The 10,951-nt window shown below is 34.7% G+C and overlaps 1 protein-coding gene across 1 annotated transcript in view; it reads left to right on the forward strand.

Moving 5' to 3' along the window:
* LOC124634714 (chorion peroxidase-like) overlaps positions 1 to 10,187 on the forward strand; it is a 28,263-nt gene extending 18,076 nt beyond the window's left edge. The window contains exons 17-25 of the mRNA XM_047170374.1: positions 133 to 329; positions 704 to 890; positions 3,707 to 3,904; positions 4,506 to 4,650; positions 5,093 to 5,252; positions 5,790 to 5,948; positions 6,458 to 6,662; positions 7,245 to 7,359; positions 7,891 to 10,187. Of these exons, the coding sequence (XP_047026330.1) occupies positions 133 to 329; positions 704 to 890; positions 3,707 to 3,904; positions 4,506 to 4,650; positions 5,093 to 5,252; positions 5,790 to 5,948; positions 6,458 to 6,662; positions 7,245 to 7,359; positions 7,891 to 7,960 (1,436 nt within the window). The 3' untranslated portion in view covers positions 7,961 to 10,187. The remainder of the gene's footprint in view (positions 1 to 132; positions 330 to 703; positions 891 to 3,706; positions 3,905 to 4,505; positions 4,651 to 5,092; positions 5,253 to 5,789; positions 5,949 to 6,457; positions 6,663 to 7,244; positions 7,360 to 7,890) is intronic.
* The last annotated feature ends 764 nt before the right edge of the window (positions 10,188 to 10,951 follow it).

Below are 10,951 nucleotides of genomic sequence, written 5' to 3' on the forward strand. Positions count from 1 at the left end.
TTTAAAAACCAGCAATCTTTAATTTCAATGGCTGACTATTTCTGGATGTAACATACCAAAAATACCTCTTTGTGGCTTTAGCACGCGCCCAAACAAATTCTTGAATTTAATCTGCCTTTTCCATTTACCCAGATAACGGCAGTGCCATATCATGCTGTGCCAACGATGGCGAAGATCTCCTACCTCCAGAACTACAGCACTTCGCCTGTGCTCCCATAGAAGTGGCCCCAGACGACCCATTCTACGGACAGTTTCAGCGCAGATGTATCAACTTCGTCAGGACTCAGATAGCTCCGGCCGATGATTGCTCCGTGGGGTATGCTAAGCAGGTTAGTAGTTTAGAAAACGAGGCAAATATATCATGAAATATATAAATGTAAATGAACATCATGACTCGTCAAATGTAGTAAAAATAGAAATCAAAGTAGACCCTCTTTTTTAGCAGTTGTGAAAAAATGAGGGTCAAAGAAAATGGGGATCAGAAGTTAATAGAAATTGAGTTTGCATGGGGAACTAACTATGATATATTTTGGACATACGGTTTTATTAGGATAATTTTATGTGGATGCGCGAACTGGTTAAAAATAGGCAGAAAACATAAAAAGGCAGAAAACATAAAACATCCTTTCCTCTAAGTTTCTAGTAAAACAGAAATAATGATCTGGTCTTCTTACAAACTACAAAAGTGTGTCAAAAATTACAGATGAACGGTGCAACTCACTACCCAGACCTATCCCACTTATACGGCAGTTCAGAGGAGAAGTTAGCATCTCTTCGAGAGGCAGGAGGGCTGCTGAGGACTTTCAACGACTTTGGGAGGGAGCTCCCTCCTCTCACGGAGAGGAAGGAGTGCTTGTCTATAAAGGAGGGGGCTGCTTGCTTTGAATCAGGTAAGACTCCAATTTTAGTTAAGAAACTCCTTTCAGACTCAACCTCAATGTTTTTCATTTCAAATAGAAGTACATAAGGTTAGAACGTAAGGAAGTACATAAAAGATTACATAAAGGTAGAACATAGCAGAGTACATAGAGGTAGTACATAACAGAGTACATAGAGGTAGTACATAACAGAGTACATAGAGGTAGTACATAACAGAGTACATAGAGGTAGTACATAACAGAGTACATAGAGGTAGTACATAACAGAGTACATAACAGAGTACATAGAGGTAGTACATAACAGAGTACATAGAGGTGGTACATAACAGAGTACATAGAGGTAGTACATAACAGAGTACATAGAGGTAGTACATAACAGAGTACATAGAGGTAGTACATAACAGAGTACATAGAGGTAGTACATAACAGAGTACATAACAGAGTACATAGAGGTAGTACATAACAGAGTACATAGAGGTAGTACATAACAGAGTACATAGAGGTAGTACATAACAGAGTACATAACAGAGTACATAGAGGTAGTACATAACAGAGTACATAGCGGTAGTACATAACAGAGTACATAGAGGTAGTACATAACAGAGTACATAGAGGTAGTACATAACAAAGTACATAGAGGTAGTACATAACAGAGTACATAGCGGTAGTACATAACAGAGTACATAGAGGTAGTACATAACAGAGTACATAGAGGTAGTACATAGTATATAACAGAGTACATAGAGGTAGTACATAAGAGAGTACATAGAGGTAGTACATAACAGAGTACATAGAGGTAGTACATAGTATATAACAGAGTACATAGCGGTAGTACATAACAGAGTACATAGAGGTAGTACATAACAGAGTACATAGAGGAAGAACATAACAGAGTACATAACAAAGTACATAGAGGTAGTACATAACAGAGTACATAGAGGTAGTACATAACAGAGTACATAGAGGAAGTACATAACAGAGTACATAGAGGTGGTACATAACAGAGTACATAGAGGAAGTACATAACAAAGTACATAGAGGTAGTACATAACAGAGTACATAGAGGAAGTACATAACAAAGTACATAGAGGTATAGTTCGGCCATTCAGAGAATGCGTTCCTGACACGTCGCGATTGAACTGACGACGTAACTTTGCAATGGCGTTGCAGTTACGATAAAAATATTTTTGCTGGTTGTTTACCGTTTTAACAATTGAGGAGCATTAAAACAACATTATTATATCAATAATCAATGAATGTTATAATTTTGTGCCAAACTGAGTGTCAAATAACTTGGTAAACAATATTTTTCTAAATCTATACTGCGCTATTACAAGGTTATGTCAGCGGTTTATATTTTGTAGTGCTGTGCTAAAAATAACAGGCAAGTATCGTAATCTGTTCTTATACAGTTATAATATAAAATAATACGTTTTGATTTTCTTTTTAAGAATTGGAAAATAATGGACTATAAGACTTAATTATAACTTTTATGAAATATAAAAATAAAACTATGACCAAACCGCATTTTTATACTTAGATTAAAAATGGTAACCCCAAATGGCGTTATGGGCCGCCATTTTGTGACGCTAAAACAGTCGTCCGTTGTCGTTTCGTGCGCATAGACCACGTTTTTCAAGTGTTTTCGATCTGTTTTTATTTGATTACCCGGCTTTTGTTAGACCGAGATATCAGGATTGATTCTGTTATTGATAATAATATAATTATACATGTAGGCGAAGATGATGATGAAGACACCACCTCCTCAAGCAAATCGGAGTCTGATTAATATTCTGTTCGCACATTCAATTCAATGTACTTGTAACAAAGAATAAATAAAACAATTTTATTATATGAATATTACCTTTTTTTGGTTTCCACTTAAATAACTAAAATATAAAACAAATGATTCCGCCAATTTAAAACGAAAATAATCTTAAAATAATGCGGCGGTTCATTTTGAAGGAACGGTAACGAACTCAGTGTTATGTTGTGCCCATCACTAGTCGTGACTAACTGATAGGTGTCAGGAACGCATTCTCTGAACGGCCGAAGTATAGTACATAACAGAGTACATAGAGGTAGTAGATAACAGAGTACACAGAGGTAGTACATAACAGAGTACATAGAGGAAGTACATAACAGAGTACATAGAGGAAGTATATAACAGAGTACATAGAGGAAGTACATAACAAAGTACATAGAGGTGGTACATAAGAGAGTACATAGAGGTAGTACATAACAGAGTACATAGAGGTAGTACATAAGACAGTACATAGAGGTTGTACATAAGAGAGTACATAACAGAGTACATAGAGGAAGTACATAACAGAGTACATAACAAAGTACATAGAGGTAGTACATAACAGAGTACATAGAGGTAGTACATAACAGAGTACATAGAGGTAGTACATAACAGAGTACATAGAGGTAGTACATAGTATATAACAGAGTACATAGAGATGGTACATAAGAGAGTACATAGAGGTAGTACATAACAGAGTACATAGAGGTAGTACATAAGACAGTAGGTACATAGAGGTTGTACATAAGAGAGTACATAACAGAGTACATAGAGGTAGTACATAACAGAGTACATAGAGGTAGTACATAACAGAGTACATAAGGGTATACATACTGGAGATAATCGAGCATAAACCTCTAAACACATGATGTCAAACTGAAAACCTCCTTTTTAAGTCGATTAAAAATAAATACCCAATCTAATATTACTAAGAGCCTCCTTTTTTGGAAAGACGGTCTAAATCTTTCTGGTTAACAGACTACCTGTAAAATAACCACTATTTCTCAAGTTATGATCTTTCTAGGCGACGCCCATGGGAACCAGATCATTTCCCTAACAGTTCTTCACACGATATTCACGAGGGAACACAACCGGGTTGCCAGAGAGTTGTCTGCTCTCAACCCTGGCTGGGATGAGGATACCGTCTTCTGGGAGACCAGGAGGATAATGCAGGCTGTGTTCCAGCATATCATTTATAATGAGTGGCTGCCTTTGCTGTTGGGTAAGAAGAAATTTATATTTGGAAATATTGAATCTAAGAAACATAACAAGTCTGCAGTTGACTAAAAATTATATAAATAAGGCTAAGGTACTGTCGTCAAAAATTAATTTCATTCCTGACCCTAGGGTCAAACTAAATATGGTCTAATTGTCAAATAATATACTTGTTTGATATGCCTAATAATATTTTTGTTTGATTGTGTGTTATATCAATTCAGATCTTCTAAGACCGTTCTATTTATTTACACACATATCCTACCTTATCTAAATATTTACAAAAGACCTTTCAGCATTTTCTTTTACTTAGTCTTATAAATAATAATAATAATGGCGTCCACGGCCGATTTCGGCCACGGCGGCTGTTCTCATTTAAGGAGATCAGCCAGCTGCGCAGGACATATTATAGTGCACGAGCATTTGCGCTGACACAGGTGCACTCCCTATTCCTTCACTCTCATAACCCGATGGGACGGCAATCCGACACCACCGAAAAGAGATCAGGAGATTAGTCTCATTAGACTACTCTTAGAATCCTAAAAACTGACAATTTTTTTAGCAGTGCATGCATATATTCTGATATTTATTATCATGCCATGTTACAGGTCCTCAAATAATCAAGACGTTTCAACTGCTTCCGTCTGAAGTCTACTCCTCATCATATGATCCTCACGTCAATCCTTCACTATCGGCCGAGTTTTCAGCAGCTGCTATGAGATTCGGACATTCTACTGTCGATGGGAGATTGATGTAAGAAAAAAGCTTTTTTATATGTACAAAAAAAATATTTAATAAATCTAATATTTACAAAAAAATCATACTGTATTGAGAAGTTCCTCGTATTTGGGGAGTCGGTTAAGAAGGAGAATTAAAAAAACAAAACCCACAATTTGATAGACTTTGTACTACCATTCTTTTTCCTACTACCAATACTACCATTCATTAATAAATAGTTGTAAATAATCTAAAAAATCTATAAAAGAAAGTTGTGTTGGTTATACATTTTATAACTCAAGAATGGCTGAACCGTTTAAGCTGAAAATTTGAGGGGAGATAGCTTAGACCCAGGAGAAGGACATAGTGTTCGTAGTTTTTGTCTCCATCCGGCTACGGGAAGCAGTTATCCCGGGATGCGGGTGAAACCACGGGCGGAAAGTTAGTATTTAATATAAAATATCTGTTATTTTTACAGGATCCAAAGTCCCAAAATGGGCGGGGTTTACGAGAGCATATCGATTCCCGAAGTGATGTTCCAGCCAGCGAGGATGCGGCTGCGACACTTCATGGACAGGCTGCTCATCGGACTGTCTCACCAGGCCATGCAGACGGTGGATCCTTTTGTTACTGAAGGGGTGAGTTGGAGTTTTCTTCACTGGTATTTGTTGCGTTGTATTGCATAAGTGTTAAGATTCTGGAGAAGGTGCTCCAAAGGGTTGAGGTTTAAATATAGCACCCTCTAGAATCCGATTTCGGCACCAATGCATCTAGATCCAGGGCACAGAATCTGTTGTCTGAAAGATTTATAAAACCGTATTGACTACATCATATATTAGCACATTTCTCTGATCGTGTCGGATTGCCGTCCCATCGGGTTATGAGAGTGAAGGAATAGGGAGTGCACCTGTGTCTGCGCAAATGCTCGTGCACTATAATATGTCCTGCGCAGCTGGCTGATCTCCTTACACAAGAATAGCCGCCGTGACCGATAAAATCAGCTATAGCATAGGCATATAGACCTAATTTTTGTAAAACCAGGTTTTTTATGCTTAATCTGGTCTTAAAATGCTTTTGATTTAAGAAGTAATTAGTGTTTACAAAAATAAAATTGGTCTATTGGTCTAACGTGCAAGCCCTGAATAACATTTAAACTTCTGTCGCATATTCTCCAGCTATCCCGCTACATGTTCCACGGAGGCAATCCTTACGGAGTAGACCTAGCTGCCATCAACATACAGCGCGGGAGAGACCACGGCCTCAACTCTTACAACCAGTACCGGCAGCTCGTAGGATTGGAGCCTTATACTGAGTTTCAGCAGTTTGCTCCTAGTGTAAGTAGAATAATGTATTTGGTTATATAGTTTGTAGGTTCTCAGTCTAACCAGAAGCATGATGAGAACCAGCGTTTTACAAGGCGAAACTGCCTACATTTGGATGAATTCCACCTAATTCATTGTCTTTTGCTTCTTTTCCCAACTATGTTGGTGTTGGCTACAGGTCTAACTAGATGCAGCTTAGTGCCAGTGTTTTACATGAAGTGACTGCCTATCTGACCAAGTCAACCCTAGCTACCCTAAGCAACCCAATAAATACTACTTGGCAATAATGGTTATCCGACTTTCTGGTTTCTTAGTACCCGTAACAACTGCCAAAGATATTTAAATGACAGCCTGCCATCACCTCTCCAATTAAACGTACCTTCCTAAGCACGGAGGAAGTCCTCATTTTAAGATGGCTCATCCAATGACCAACCTTGCCAAGCGCTGCTTAACCTTATGATCGATCAAGTCTGTTACTTAAGCCACTCCATCTTACTAATTAAACAAATAATTTCCTACAGGCAGCTCAACGCCTATCCTCAGTTTACGAACGCCCAGAAGACATAGACCTCTGGGTGGGAGGTCTTCTAGAAGAACCAGTAGACCATGGTATACTGGGGCCTACTTTCGCGAACATTATAGCAGACCAGTTCGATAGACTGAAGAAGGGAGATCGGTTCTTCTATGAGCATGAACCTGGTGTCAATCCTGGGGCTTTTACAACGGGTAAGTGGAAAATTAAATGACGAGTTTTTGGGACTGAGTTAATAAATAAAACACGGGGATTAGACATTTTCCGTCATACCACACGTCAACTTTTAAAATGTGTATTGAACACTTGTCTAAAAAAATTCAGATTATGACGTTGAAATAAGGTTCGTTTTGCAGCCAGACTATTTTTAGACAAGTGTTCAACAGATGTTTAAGTTTTTGTAGTAAGGCTGTTAGTTTCGTGCAATTAATTAGTTGTTAAAAATAACACAATTATTTATTTATGCATCAGATATTTGAAGCCGATAGAAAATACCTTATTGCTTTTACATAAATACTATAACATACAATTATTTCTATACCAATATTAAAAAGCTGTAGAGTTTGCTTAAATGGCCTAATAGATGGCCTTGAAGAATAATTTTCAGTGATAGATAGCCCAGGAGGAAGGCTCATTTTTATCTGAATACATTTTACATGGAATCGCTGATTTAAGGTAGTAGTTAGCTCTAAAGTTACCGAAACCACTTGAATAACAAGTAGGTTATATTGTTAGCTTCCTTTCATTATCATCACACTAAATAATTCTATTTTCAGTGCAACTGCTAGAAATAAAGAAGGTGACTCTCTCTCGGCTGATCTGTGACAATCGCGACGGTATAGAGTTGTCTTCGCAGTCGCCTGCTGCCTTCCTCAGACCTGATGTACCTGGGTAAGTGTTATACAGGATTTGTAGCAAATTGTGGAGATATATAATAGACCCTTTTACTTATAAAATGGACGTTTACGGAAATATCTTTGTTCAGTAATTTGATGTTCTGTCTGACTGAGCGACTAATGAGCATTTCAACCAGTTAAAGTCAAAGTCATATCATTTATTTTATTTAGGCCTTTACAAGACAAGCACTTATGAACGTCAAAAAATATAAATAGGTCTGATTCTAGGAATTCTAGGTTTAAAGTTTTAAGGATTGCATTTTTATATAGCTTAGTTTACGCCACATTGCAATTTGACTACTTCCAGATTTATTTGTTCATACAGATATTGTCTAGAAGCTTTGCTCGTGCGAAGTTGGCCACTATTGACTTCACAATATCCAAAAATGTAAATAAAACAATACTCTGCACTCTTGAAGTGTCAAATGACTGATTTCATAATTACCAAATATACTTAATAATTGTAATAACTGTACAAATTACACACGACACGTAGGTAAAATAATTTACCTGTTTTTTCTCACAGGAATGAACCAGTGCCATGTGAAAGTCCCAGGATACTCTCTATGGATTTGAGCAAGTTTAAAGAAAATTAAACTTTATTTTACTAGTGATAAAATCTATTTTATTAAATTTTAATGTGCCATGTTTTATTTGTAAAAAATGAACCCTTATCTAATTTTCAAATTATTGTTTATAATTAAGTTTTTATTAAAATGGCATTATTTCCGGTACGTTATACTTAAAAATATAGTTATTGTATGAATTTTTCTCACATGTAAAATATTTTCACCACACGAGTATTTCCAAATTTATTTTTTAGAGACATACTTTATTCGTAGTCACTTGAAAAATTTATTAATATTCAATTAATTCACAGTTTACCATATTGTCCTTCGTCGTGTCTAATATAAAACCTTATATGTAGTAATTAAAGGTTTTCAAAGTCCTGAAATAATATTATTATATCTGTAGTATCTTTTTGATCAACATGTAACACTTAATAGTAAATATTATGGTTCATTTCTTAAACAATAGTGGCTAATTAGGTTTGTTTCCAAATCGACATTTTATATGACAAATTGTTTTAAAACAAAACCGATTGTTCACAACCTTTTTTTACAAAGTATTTTTTTCTATTTTCACAACAGGGTGTTTTAGTTTTGAATTTATTTTTTTGGAGCAAGTTGAAATTCTGTGTCATTTTCTTTTTTTTTTTGTATTTTTTTAGTTTTTTTTTCTTTTTTTTTTGTTCTTCTTGCTTCAATTCTAGTGTTCAATAAGATAATAGTCAGTCTACAGCTAAGAACAAATTGATCTTAATTGCGTCCATCGATTAATCAATTAGTATTTCTGCACTGTACCACCATTTTATTGATTTTTACAATCAATTGATTTTGTTGCAAAAACGATCTTTTTAAAATTAATTTTGCATGCTTTTTATTACTTTTTGTAGCATAATCAAGTATTTTGTAAATATTTCTTTATTTTTTTGTAAGTATAGGTTCTATATTTTTGATGATTTTTTTTATTTTTTATATCATCTAGTTTTGAGTTCTAGCTTCTCATTGGTGCCCGAACAGTGGGGATCTAGAGCTGGTTGAGACATCAGGAATGTGGTATCTATACTTAATGGTGATCTAAGTGATTATGATTGAGGAAGTGGTCCAGTGCAAAACATTAATGTCTTGTGGTAAAGAGGTTTTATTACGCCATCGAAGTAATAACTTAGGGAAAGAAATATGTAGATTGATTTATTATTTTATTTGGCACAGTTTTCTTTTTTATTTTTATTTTGTTCTGTAATTTCTTTCTTAGCTTTTTTTTCTTGTGATATGGAATTTCAACTTGTAGGTTGAGGAAAGTACCTGATTGGGTGATTTTTTCAGTAAAAAATCTATGAATCGGGGGCCCAATGCGTTTTGTTTTTGCGAAAATAGAAAAAGTAATACGTTAGTTAAGTTTTCTTCTTTCAAGTTCCTAATTTAATTCAGTAATAACAATGAATATTTTAACTATGAAAGTTATCTACCGGTAATTTTAATTGGGAAGACAGTGTCCAACTCTCTTCAACGGGCTTGTCGTACTTCTCAAAGTATTAAGCATTTTTTTTTTACTTTTTTAGATTTAAGAAAATACATGTTAGATAAGAGTTCACATTCAAACATAAAAATAAAATAACAAAATTGTCAAAGATGTAATATTACGCCACTGTAAAACTGTTTTATTTTTGTTGAATAAATAACATTTTAATAAGTTAATACTCTGAAATAAAATTTTAAAATATTTTAACATTTCTGACTTTGAAGCAACTGGCATAAAGTTGGTGAAGTGGTGGCAATTCCAAAAAAATATTGTTAACTGTAAAAAGAAAAATAATGAAATTGTAAAATTGTCTTTTTATTTTGTGTATTTAAATAAAAAATGTAAAATAATTTTGTATTTTTTTTTGTAAAAAAGTTGATTTTGTAAATGAAAATAATGTTGTTAAAAAATTAAAATTACTTAATAAAATTGCATGTAATTTGCATCGTTGATTTTTGTAAATAATCAATTCAGCTGATTTATCAATCATACAATCATGTAATTTTTTATCGAATTAATGTATTAATTTTGTGTAATATTTCATGAATGTAAAAAAATATAATATAACTATGCAGGATGCCACAAATATTTCGTTAATATTTTTAACTGTATTTCGCAATATTTTTAAATGTTTTTGTAAATAAAATACATAATTTCTAGGTATTATATTTTATGTCAACCTGTATATGGAGCTCCGTTCAAAATTAATTGTGTCCTGTGAGTAAACGAATACTTATATTTGTTTTGTTGTTATTATTGTACCCTATATTAATTCTAATTATACTTATCGAGAACACACATTTATGAAGTTATTGAGTTTCAAAAATATTTATCACTTGTGTATTTCTTCCTTCACTTAGTCCATGTCTAAGGATTTAAACCATTACCTAACATTCAGAAAAAAATGGGGATTATGAACGCAAAATAATAAGATATACTCAAATTGAAAACCTCCTTTTTTAGGAGTCGGGTAAACACTTCAAACTTCAAATATTTATTGCAATCATGAGTGTTACAAGGTGTTATAAAATGTAGAGGTACATACATGATACGTTCGCTTGCTTGCCCTTAACATAATCAAGGAATTATCAAATTTAATTAACTTTATTTTCAGGCATCAATGGCCCATCAATGGCCCATACCTTAAAAAAATATTGTGAAAGTTAAAACCTCCTCCATTTTTAGAAGACGGTTAAAAACTTGCCCCTGACTCTAACCCAATATCATTTGGAGATAAACTAGCATGTCTTCCTGTTCCAACATACTCTTTCCATCATTGAATAAGTTACCTCCTATCTAGCCATACTGTTACTGTTACAACCTTTGTATCGTCCCACTGCTGGGCGGCGGCCTCCTCTCACACGGGGATGGATTGAGCATTAATCACCACGCTTGCTCAATGCGGGTTGGTGATGTCGGACTATATAGTCCAGGTTTCCTCAAGATGTTTTCCTTCACCTTTTTATCAGCCATTGGTGTCTAAGATATACTTAGAAAGTACG

The sequence above is a fragment of the Helicoverpa zea genome, chromosome 11 (assembly GCF_022581195.2).
Source record: "Helicoverpa zea isolate HzStark_Cry1AcR chromosome 11, ilHelZeax1.1, whole genome shotgun sequence".
Taxonomy (NCBI): Eukaryota; Metazoa; Arthropoda; class Insecta; order Lepidoptera; family Noctuidae; genus Helicoverpa; species Helicoverpa zea.